The 12,590-nt window shown below is 41.4% G+C and overlaps 1 protein-coding gene across 2 annotated transcripts; it reads right to left on the bottom strand.

The window, feature by feature from the left end:
- Nucleotides 1-7,518, bottom strand: LOC143289203 (UDP-GalNAc:beta-1,3-N-acetylgalactosaminyltransferase 1-like). 2 transcript variants are annotated; one of them, XM_076598144.1, is made up of 2 exons: nt 7,241-7,518; nt 1-1,771 (listed from the first exon to the last, which is right to left on the bottom strand). In XM_076598144.1, exon 2 carries the CDS (start codon nt 1,748-1,750, stop codon nt 500-502), a length of 1,251 nt encoding a protein of 416 aa, XP_076454259.1. In that variant the 5' UTR covers nt 1,751-1,771; nt 7,241-7,518; the 3' UTR covers nt 1-499. The 2 variants fall into 2 exon arrangements, with proteins under 2 accessions (XP_076454259.1, XP_076454260.1); XM_076598145.1 differs by having other exon boundaries at nt 1-1,750.
- Between the last annotated feature and the right edge of the window lie 5,072 nt (nt 7,519-12,590).

Genomic DNA, 12,590 nt, shown 5'->3' with positions numbered 1-12,590 from the left:
ACCCCTTCCTAGTAAGTCTACGGCTAACATGCAGATGTCTGCACAAGTATTAAAAGCTGTTGTGGTACAGCCACATCAGGGGTGTGGGGTTTTAACTCTATAACCAGAATACACATCAGGGGTGTTAACTCACTCAGTACGGCCAGTCCTCTCTTCTCCTCTACACAGACCCCTCGGATGTCCAGTGGGTGTCTGAATGACCCAACCTTTAGCTTCCGTCGTCAGAATTGTGGTATCTTTGTCAACATTCACCTCTTCAGTATACGAGCCTTCCTCTTGCAATATTTTGATGGTGGTAATTGGGGTGAAACGCTGTTAACGTCGTCTCTTTCGCCGTTCGTATGGAGAGAGTTAACACTACAAACAGGATCCTCCACAACCCAGCCGCGCCAATCCACAGACCACATACATACACACACGCACACACACATGCACGCACGCACGCACATACACACAGACACACACACACACACACGCACGCACGCACACACACACACAATCATGCTTTCCGCTTATAATCTCTGGTTCCACAAACCTCAGCACATGTTCTCATGGGAAAGTGCGTTCTTTGTGTACACAAACCAGGATGTGTGTGCAGCTTTTCCCAGAGCGTCTGCAAGGACATTAATTGGTTCTTGATGTGAAAGGACAGGCCGCACAGCTTGAAGAAATGGTCTGCAGAATTTTCGAAAACAACATGTTGCAAGTTGACCAGCAGCAGGTTCAGGGTACGCGCGAGAACCCCCGTGATGTAGGCGTCGTCCACCGTGAAAGACTTCACGTAGCGGGACACGTTCACCAAACGAGGCACCAGTTCAGCTGTCATGACGTAAGTCCCACCAGCCATGTAGGTCGGGAGGTAGTCAAACGGGTAGTCCGTAAAGTTGACGAAGTGTTTACTGAGCGGCGTGCGATGGGTGACTGAAGTAACTGAGCAGAGAACCTTGCCCATGATGGCATGATGCCTCTGCGGGGAGTGCTGGAACCAGGAGTGCACCCTGTGGTAGAACAGCGGCACGTTCAGGAAGTGGTCCGCATCCACACGGGCCACGTATCTCACCAAGCGGCAGTGTTGTGACAACCACTGCAACCCCGCCAGCATCTTCACCGTCATCTGCCGGTAGCCGTCTTCAGCATCCAGCATCAGCACGTCGCCGTGAGCGGCCGCTTCCTTCTCCACCAGAACGTGGCTCCTGTTCTTCTCGGGGGGACGGGCCAGCAGGAACAACACGGCCATGTGGATGCCGTGAGGCTGGTGAGGCCACCGACCTGACCCCCACGTGTCCCGGATAGCAGACCGGTCTTTCTCTCCGAAGGGAGAGGATGGCACGAGGAACAGAATGTCCAGGAAACTGCCGCAGAACTGGGAGGATGGTTGGATGAGGAACGTCGACACCACATCTGTCACCGGATCAGGTCTGGGCCGGAAGTACTCTTCAGGAGTCACGTGATCTTTGGCAGTCAGTCTCATGGGGCAGAACGTCGACAGCTCTTTTGTCTTTGTCACAGCGGGTGAGATTTTAGGGGCAGAATGTACGGAGGATCGGTTAGCAGTGATGTCTTTCGGTGCAAGAGTTAATGCGGGTAGGATAGAATGAATGATTTTCATGGGGTTTGGGAAAGTGTCGTGCCGATGTACAAAGCTGTGATGGTATCTGTGAAGGAAGATAACAATCAGCAACAGAGTCAAGCCGTACACTGCCGTCACCAGGGAGAACAACCTCTTCAGCTGCAGTCGTGCTGAGGCCATCTGCACAGCAAGCGTCACGTCCTGTCACAGTAAAAATAGGTTGTGTTTTGTTGCATCGCGTTGCGCTTTGTTGTATTGTGTTGCATTTTGTTTTTATCATGTTGCGTTTTGTTGCATTGTGTTGCGTTTTGTCGTATTGTTTTGCGTTTTGTTGCACTGTGTTGCGATTTGTTGTATTGTGTTGCGTTTTGTTGTATTGCGTTTTGTCGCACTGTGTTGCGTTTTGTTGTATTGTGTTGCGTTTTGTCGCACTGTGTTGCGTTTTGTTGTATTGTGTTGCGTTTTGTTGTATTGTGTTGCGCTATTTTGCATTGTGTTCCACTGTGACTTTAGCTAACCATGCTTGTACACAGGTTCCACTGGACGATAATGTTTCCCATTTACCCAAAGATGAAACACCAACCAAAAACTGTTCTGTTGTTTTGACTGACACATCACCATCTTGTGAGAAACCTACCGACCCTAGTGATGAACAGGGAAAAGAAAAACAGACATCAGCTGACCCCCCCGCCCCACTCTACCCACAAAGACAGTGACAAAGATCTTCCCGATCTGCATTTACATACATCACCAAAATGTAATGCACAGAATTCGTCATATAGTGTTCCAACATACAACTCTTTTCAAACTCTAGTGAATAGTGAAGTAAATGACAAAGATGATATCAAAATGCAAACAAAACCACAAAAGATTACAACACCAAATAAAGACAAAAAAAAAAAAAGAAAAAAAGAAAAAAGAAAAAAAAGACGGGAGCAGAAATATTCCTCCATCATTTTTATCTGCATCGGAAAACAATACCTCTGCCATTAACTTCCCCGTGAAAACTTCTGTTCTGCTCCTTGGGGGTTCTAAACTGAAGTATATGCATGCTAGGAAACAGGTTCCACAAGGGGAATTTATGTACACCGTCTGTATTCCTGGCTTAACGGTTAGCCAGTTGACAAACTCCCTGTACACGTTGAGGGCATCGCATTCTATACACACTGTTCTGATACAAGTCGGTGTAAACAGCTATTCCGCTGGCCCCGTGTCGAAACAATCTTGGGCAGAACTGATTACTGCTTGCAAAAATGCCTTCCCTGCTTCTTCTGTTGTGCTCAGTTCTATCATTCCAAAGTGGCATCATAATTACTCTACGCATGGCTTAGAACAATTAATTGACAGACAAACACGCATAACTGAAAACGCAAATACCTTAATAGATCACATTTACACAACCACAAAACAACACATTGTAGAGGTATGTGTTCCACCTCGTGGTTGTAGTGATCAAATCTCAGTCCGTCTCACCTAGTTTAAAAATCGCGTTAAAATTCCAAAAGTAGGACATTAAGAAATCCCGATGAAGCTGTCGAATTTTGGATAAATACATTCTCTTCTGTATATAACAAACATGCACCATTTATTAGGAAAAGAATTAGACAAGAAACAAAACCAGCATGGATAACAAAAGAAATTGACATTAAAATACATTATAGAGATTATTTGAAGATGTATGGATCAAATGAACAATATAAGAAACAAAGAAATAAAGTAAACGCCATGAAACGTAAATCCAAATATAATTATTTTCAGAAAATGTTAACCAATACAAAAGATTCTCGTCTAACTTGGAAAGCCATTAACAATTTGAATAATAAACATTTGGCAAAAAGACAACAAAGCATAACAGCAGATCAGTTAAATAATCATTTTGAAACCATTGCTGAAAAAACTATACCAAGCGATAGGACCAGTGAAAATGACCTCTGTGTTCTAAAACAGTATATTGACTCAAAGAAAATTCTTGTTCCATTTAGTCTTCAACCAGTGACTGTCTTGGATGTATGTCAAAGCCTATCACAATTAAGACAATCTGGCACACATGACTTGGACGGGTTAGATGGACGGATATTAAAGCTTTCTTCCCCTGTTATTGTAGATACTATGACATATCTTTATAATTTGTGTATCGATAAGAAAAGGTTTCCTTCAAAATTTGTGCAGGCTACAGTTATTTCACCGTACAAATCGGGTAATTCTTCTGATTTATTTAACTATAGACCTATTTCTGTCTTGTCTGCTCTGTCTAAACCCACTGAAAAACACTTGCAAAAATGTTTATATTCTTATCTCCTTGACAACAACCTAATCCACGAAGACCAGTCTGGTTTCCGTAAAAATCATTCTTGTCATACAGACCTCATACAGGTATCTGACAGTCTTCTACAAAACATAAATGAAAATAAATTCACAGGTCTCCTCTTCATAGATTTTGAAAAAAGCTTTTGATGTAACCAATCACTCCTTGTTACTACGTAAATAAGAAGCTTATAAATCAGCACCAGAGTTTACTCACCTTATACAATCTTTTCTTTCTGACAGGAATCAAACCTCAAAATTTACAGAATCTATTAACCATGGAGTACCACAGGGGTCCATCTTAGGTCCAATTTTATTCTCCACTTGTGTTAATGATTACCTTGTTATATGAAATGTAAATGTGGAATGTTTGCAGTGACACATTCTTACATTCAAGCATTTCAGACGCCAGTAAACTAACTAATGAACTCCAAGATGATATTCTGAAACTTAATGACTGGACACACTTGAACCACATGTCTTTGAATGCTCAGAAAACGAAGTACATGTATGTATGTGCACAACAAAAAATACAAAAAATGAAATATAACTTCAAACCACTATTCCTAGGCGTCAATAAAATTGAAGAAGTAGATTCACATAAGTTCTGGGTGTTATTATTGATAAAGATCTATCTTGGGCTGATCATACAGAGTACTTAAGTAAACGTCTCTCTAATAGAATACTTCAGCTTGCAAAAATAAAAAAAAAGATCCTTAATGTCCATTCACGAAGGCTCTTCTTCTGTGCACATATTCTGCCAGTAATCGATTATGCGTTAACTTTATGGGACAGCTGTAGCCTCTCAAACATGAAGTTTATTCACCGTATGTATAAAAGAGCACTGAAAATAGTATTGTTAAAATCGTACTCCCTGACCCCAGTGGACTATAAACAACTTGATACATTATCTTTTCACAACAGGCTGTATTTCAACAAAGCTGTTTGCATGCATTATGCTATGTATAGAAATGCTCAAGAAAAGATTGCAGACACTTTTAAAATTAATTAACACAGACACAACCACATGCTCTGCATACCCAGACCAAGAAACAACATTTACAAATCCAGCTTTCTGTATTCTGGTGGAAATTTATGGAATAGTCTTCTACTCACTCTAAAAAGTATTGTGAATAAAAACGTGTCTGAGAAAAATCTGAAGAATCACATCATTGAAAATAATTAACAGTAATTGATGCAGTGTTTGCCAGTGGCAACACTGACAGCAGCTGTCTCTCCTTCAGAGATGTGAACCATGATGCCTATGCCCCTAATTGATGCAGTGTTTGCCAGTGGCAACACTGACAGCAGCTGTCTCTCCTTCAGAGATGTGAACCATGTTGCCTATGCCCCTGATTGATGCAGTGTTTGCCAGTGGCAACACTGACAGCAGCTGTCTCTCCTTCAGAGATGTGAACCATGTTGCCTATGCCCCTAATTGATGCAGTGTTTGCCAGTGGCAACACTGACAGCAGCTGTCTCTCCTTCAGAGATGTGAACCATGATGCCTATGCCCCTAACTGATGCAGTGTTTGCCAGTGGCAACACTGACAGCAGCTGTCTCTCCTTCAGAGATGTGAACCATGATGCCTATGCCCCTAATTGATGCAGTGTTTGCCAGTGGCAACACTGACAGCAGCTGTCTCTCCTTCAGAGATGTGAACCATGATGCCTATGCCCCTAACTGATGCAGTGTTTGCCAGTGGCAACACTGACAGCAGCTGTCTCTCCTTCAGAGATGTGAACCATGATGCCTATGCCCCCGCTGACCGCTGCGTTAGTTGCTGATCCGTCAGTGTATGCATGGGTCCATGCTTCCTGTGGGAGCTCCTCAACAAGCATGGCCAGCGTAATGGACTGCTTGACTGAGTCGCTATGTGTGTCACCTAGAGTGAGAATCGTGGTGAAGACCTGCATGTCAGTTTGGTTGGCCGCCCAAAGTTCTGGCACTTCTGATGGGCACATGGGGCATGGATCCTGTGGCAGCTGTTCCTGGTAGAGTCGGGACAGCCGTTTGCTTTCATGGACAAAGCTACTCCATTTTTAGTCTGCTCCTGGTGAGGATAATTCAGTTTCTGCTTCATGGAGTGGTCGGGCAAACACTTGTACTTTTTTCTGCCTGTACCATGATTTTGGTTTCTCCGCTGGTTGAGAGGTCGGATGCCTGTGAGCTTTCCCATTTTCCTGATCGGCGTTGACCTCATCGCACCATGACGATGCACAGCGCCTGGTTCTGGACTTTGTTATGTGCTCACTGGTTTTCGTCTTTGCTGTTGTTGCCTATGCTGTGGCGCCGTGTTCGAGACGGGGTCTGACTGTTCCATGGTATACTGTTTTCAGACAGACAGACAGACAGACAGACAGACAGACACACACACACACACACACACACACACACACAGAGGACAGACAGACAGACAGACAAACAGACATAAAACGACACAGAAACGGATACCGTTCAGATGATGACATAGTAATTACACGAACGTCCGTAATGATAGCAATTTACTGTTCGAGTTGTGAGTCACTGGCAAGTGTTTCAGGCCATTCACACTGACGTGTAATTATCGGATCTCTCATTGGGAAGCTGTGTGATTATGGCACAGAGTCTGATCGTAGGGCTCTTCTTAATCCTTCCTCTGTCCGTCCCAACTGTCTGTGTTCAACGCACCGCTCTTCTCTCGGTTAATTAGCTTCTTCTTTTTGTTTTTGTTTTTGTTGTTGTTGTTCTCATTGTTATGATTACGATTACAATTCTATTTATAATTGTTTTCCCCTCAAGGCCCGACTAAGCGCGTTGGGTTACGCTGCTGGTCAGGCATTTGCTTTGAACGTGGTGTAGTGTAGCGTATATGGATTTGTTCGAACGCAATGATGCCTCCTTGAATTGAACAGAACTGAACTTTATTTCCCTCAGTGGAGAGATAAACACAGTGTGTGATCAAACTGCAGTAAAACGCAAAGCAAACATTTAGAACGAGATAAATGATTAACCTACATCAACAGATGTAGATGATGATGATGATGGTTATGATGATGATATGGATACTTACATAGCGCCTGGCAAACTTATGTAAAAAAAACAAGAAACAAACCACTTTGATAGGAAAACAATTGCACTTGCAGGCAGAAAAAAGAAAGAAAGAAGAAAGAAAGGAGGAAAGGAGAAAGAAAGAAAGAAAAATACGCGGTGCTGCGCTGTAGCGACATGGTTTCCCAGGGGAGCAAAATGTGTTTTGACACAATACAATACAATACAATACTCGTCTAATATCACTTACAGTGAAAAGACGTTAAACTAAAGAACGAACGAACAATACAATACAATACAATACAATACTTTTTTAATATATTTTTTTTACTGACCTTATTGGAATGCTCGTATTGGCTCAGTTCGCGCTTTGACCTTGCAGCAACTGACAGCTATACCACAAAACACGATTTAGCCACCTTCGACCTTACCAACAGCTACCCTGTGACTACCGCTTTTCTTTTCATATCCCAGGTTGACCAACGAACAAAGATTTCGTTGACTTTGTCCTCTGTCAGGTAAACCAAGAGAATAATTTTTTTTTCTTGAATTTCGCAACAGCTTTTGGTCCGTTCTTGCTGAGACCGACCGGTACAGCAAAGAGCTCTATACTGACCGAGAATTATGGGTACCTGAAACGGATCGCACCTTTCCCAGTTACATCCGCAATCTCAGGTAACTTGAGACAGGCGGTTAGGTTGCGTGTTTGGCGAAACACACGGCCATGCAGTGATCCGCGGCAAACTAAGCATGCTTTTCTAGGCAGGTACGGCCGCTGTGTAATGCTGTGCAACTATGGCTGACGGATCGTTTTTTTTTCTTTTTCTTAAATAACTTTTCACTTCGGCCTAGCAAGCACAATACTGTATACATCGAGTTAAAAGATATATCAGAAAATGAAACCACCTTTGTTCTTTCCTCCAAGTGTTTCTTTGTTGTGTGTGAGGCAGTGTGAGTGAAACTGATCGCCCTAAGTGGAGTACGTAACCTTCGCGCCCCAAAATACAGCGCGATAAAAAAACAAACAACGACAACAAAAACAACAACAAAAATTTGGAGTCATGTCGATGTGACCAAGTGTTGTTGTGACCATGATTTTCAGTATTTTACCAAAGAATGGTATCGGCATGGAGCTGGTCTAAGAGGGTTGGTGACAAAAATAGGTTACGGACATTGCTCCGTACAACCAATCGACTATTATTATTATTATTATTATTATTATTATTATTAATCAATTTGGTCAAGGTGGACGATTTTTCATCACGCGTAACAGTGCAGTTTTATAACATATAATAGACATTATACCTTGCATCAGCACAGAGTTATGGACACTTTGCTTAGCTAACGTAATGTGGAAAGAACACAATCCATACATTATTTTCTGAAAAAAAAAGAAACAAACAAACAAAAACAACAACAACAAAAAACAACAACAAAAAACAACAACAAAAAAACAACAACAACAAAAACAAAAAAAAACAACAAAACCAAACAAAAAAACAACAAAACAACCAAACAACAAAAACAAAAAACCAACAACCCCTCCCCCCCCCCGCCAAAAAAAAAAAAAAAAAAAAAAAAATCACACACAAAAAAACAACCGACAACAACAACAAGAGAGGCAAGGCCTTCAAGATTCACTTATGATACACTAAAAAAAAAAAAAAAAAAAAAAAAAAAAAAAAAAATCTAATCGTTAAAATGTGTCCTGTATTTGTTATTATAAACCTTCAGGTTAAAAGAAATAGAAGAAAAAAAAAAGTCCCAACGGCAGATTCGAACCCCGCGGGTTTGGGTTGGCTTTCAAGATGAGTGTACATTTCCCGTTCAGGAATAATGTGTTCATGTTTTGTGTTACCAGTAACAAAGTGTGAAATTAGTTTCAAACAGGGCCAGTGGTGTGGGGTGGGGGTACATATATACGTTTGTGTTGATGGAGTCTCCTGTCGGACCGACGGATGAGTAGGCAGGCAGGTTTATCTGTCGGTGTGTGTCCTCATATGGCAAGCGCTCCCATGGAGGCCAAAAGAAGCGCTTCAAAGACACTCTGAAAGCTTCTCTGAAGGCCTTCAACATCAGCCACGACACATGGGAGCTAAATGCAATGGACAGACCAAAGTGGCGTTCAGCTGTCCACAAAGGCGCCAAATCCTGTGAGGCCAACAGAATCGCTGCAGCAGAGCAACGCAGACAGGCCAGGAAAAGCAGTGCCAGCAAGTCCTCGACAGCCGCCACCATCCCCTGTCCACATTGCGTCAGAACCTTCCGGGCGCGGATTGGCCTGACCAGTCACCTGCGCACCCACAGAGCCCAACCCACCTACCCCCAGGATGACTAGATGGTCCTCGTCGATCCCGACGGACGAACCACACACACACACACACACAGTGTGTGTGTGTGTGTGTGTGTATACTGCCTGTTCGTGGTAGATGTGACAGAGCATTGTCTTTATTTCTTAGTGCCAAACTTTCATTGTAATGTTAATGTTATCAGGTAGACATGCTTAAAGAAAAAGCAGAGACAATTATCTTCAACACACAGTATTAAAGAAACATGTAAAAGATTTTGTGCACTTTCGTGCTTCTGAATTTCAAATGTTTGCAAATGCTTGAATGAGAGAGAGAGAGAGAGAGAGAGAGAGAGAGAGAGAGAGAAAGAGAGAGAGAGAGAGAGAGAAATAACACTACCACGGGTACCTTTGATGCTGTATTGTAAGACTTGTTTCCTTTCAACCTTTTTTCTTATACTTCAGCACTGATACGGACCATATATTGGTTCAGCTGGATGTCTGTACTTTAGGACTGGTACGATCAAATGTGCTGACTAACGGTTGATAATGAAGTATAAACAAGAAAACACTTTCATAAAGTGATGCACACACATTGATTTTGGCTTCATGTTGGGAAACCCCCCTGAAAAATATCTAAAAGGATATTCATTTTTAGTATCAATGGAGCACGTTATCCCCGATCGTCTTAAATAAAACTATGTACGAAAATAATCCTTTAAATAGTTCCCAGAATTTAGGACACACAAAACGGAAGTTAGAAATATGTGTACTTAACCATTCACCTGGAACTTATAGCAGTCTGTGTGAGTGTCTAGTCATTCATTGCATTTAACACAAAGGCAGCAATACAAGTATCTGACGATAGCGAGACAGATTCTGGTAACTGGTTCGGTGTGATATCCATTCCGAATGAAGATATTTTTCTCAATCAGATATCTCAGTATCTTCAAGTTCTATGAATGTGTGTGTGTGTGTGTGTGTGTGTGTGTGTGTGTGTGTGTGTGTGTGTGTGTGTGTGTGTGTGTGTGCGCGCGTGCGTGCGTGTTTATATGTTTATGTGTGTGTGTGTGCGTGCGTGCGTGCGAGCGTGTTTGTTTATGTGTGTGTGTGTGTGTGTGTGTGTGTGTGTGTGTGTGTGTGTGTGTGTGTGTGTGTGTGTGTTTGTTTATGTGTGTGTGTGTGTGTGTGTGTGTGTGTGTGTGTTTGTTTATGTGTATGTGTGTGTGTGTGTGTGTGTGTGTGTTTCTGACCCACCGTTTCACAGGCATTACTTCGCTCTTTTCTGATTTCGTCAACCTTTATGAATGTTTGTGGGGCATTTTATAGGTTGTGAATTAATTCTGACTGTTCTTTATTAATTGTCCGTCTGTATGCCTCTCTTTATCTTTCTCATCAGTCCTTAGATTTGTATTTATATTTGCCTTTGGATAAGTTATTTCACACACATGCACCCCCCAGGCCCCCAACGCCCCCCCCACCTCCCACACACATACGCACACACCCTCTATCTCTCTCTCATTATAGCCAGTTCTGTAGTTGTGTAATATATATTTACATATACAGTATAGCGCTTTATTTCGATAAGTCAAATTCATTTGTCTGCACACATCGGTTGTTTTAAAACACGGTAAACAACATATTATGATGAACATGATGAACAATTCCTCAATAGTTTCATTCGTAAGAGAGACAACCATATCAGAGACAGCAACAAGAAGAATGTCAACGCTCGTGCATTAATAAACCACTTGAAGATAAACATATTACGTACAGAGAAACTGATATGCTCAATAAATATATCATGTACATAATAATATAATAATACTAATGGTATTTATATAGCGCTGATTCTTGTGCAGAGACAAATCGAAGCACTTTCGCACCAGTCATTTACACGCATGCATAACTCTAAAACTGGAGAAACTGAAGACAAGGAAGAGGCAGGGAAGGGGGGCTATTTTGGGAAGAGGTGGGTTTTAAGGCCAGACTTGAAAGAGCTGAGTGTGGCGACTTGACGAAGCGAAAGAGGAAGTTCATTCCAACTGCAAGGTCCAGAGACAGAGAAAGAACGGCGGCAAACAGTCGAGTGTTTGAATCTGGGTATGCGTAAACAGAAAAAAGAAAAGAAAAAGAAATAAAACCAACCGTCGTAAATTAACTCAAACTGCAACTAAATCAACAACCACAAAAAGAGAAAAAAAGAAACAAGATAAATTATCCATCAAACATACCAAAGGTTGGAAAAGAAAGAAAGGAAAAAAAAAAGACAAAAGAAAATATAGAAACATTTGTTCATTCATTTATAATTTCAAGTGAGACTATGTACGTGTATGGAACATGAAATACTCCATAAACATTCAACGATGAAAAATGATAAGATTAATTTTTCAGTGTATTAACAACTGTGGTAGATGCCACAAGAAGAAAAAAAAGAAGAAAAGAAAGAAAAGAAAAGAAAATAACACACACACACATTCTCACACACGCCCGCGCGTGCGCGCGCGCGCACACACACACACACACACACACACACGCGCGCGCGCGCAGGCACACGCACAAATACCCCCGAAACATGATTAAAAACCACGAAGTATTTAACAAACATGTCAAGCATATTATAAGCAAAGAGTTAATTGACACGGTAGTCATGCCACAGCTACCATATTGCTTACAACTGAAATGTCCAAGTAAACATGAAAAACAAGAAAAAAACAAGAGAGGCAAGGCCTTCAAGACTCACTTGTGATATGTACCGAGTATAATTTCAAAATGTAATGTTTAAGATGAGAAAGATCAGTTTAAATCAAATTAAGTCCCCTAGCATTAATTACAGAGTAATTTCCCTTTTTTACTATCTGCACCAAAACGTTTGCAAAATAAATAAAACTTCCATGCTTAGCAAAAGAAGTTCCTGTTTGAACAAAAAATGATAATAATGACTGCTCTTGTTGTTGTGTCAGAATATCAGATCAAAGTGCCAAGTTTAGAGAATACAAAAAATATAAATATAACAGTAAATACAGTTTGCATATAATTAGGCTTCATTTTTAATTTTTCTGTGCCCATCCCAGAGGTGCAATATTGTTTTAAACAAGATGACTGGAAAGAACTGAATTTTTCCTATTTTTATGCCTAATTTGGTGTCAACTGACAAAGTATTTGCAGAGAAAATGTCAATGTTAAAGTTTACCACGGACACACAGACACACACACACACAGACACACACACACACAGACAACCGAACACCGGGTTAAAACATAGACTCACTCACTTTGTTTACACAAGTGAGTCAAAAAAGAAAAAGAAAAGAAAAGAAAAGAAAAGAAGAAAGAGTCGTGGACACATAGCACTGAACACGAATCATCCTCTTTCTTCTCGTGAATGTGAAATGCAC

This window comes from Babylonia areolata, chromosome 13 (assembly GCF_041734735.1).
Source record: "Babylonia areolata isolate BAREFJ2019XMU chromosome 13, ASM4173473v1, whole genome shotgun sequence".
Lineage (NCBI taxonomy): Eukaryota > Metazoa > Mollusca > Gastropoda > Neogastropoda > Buccinidae > Babylonia > Babylonia areolata.
This window is presented reverse-complemented; position numbering and strand designations above follow the sequence as displayed.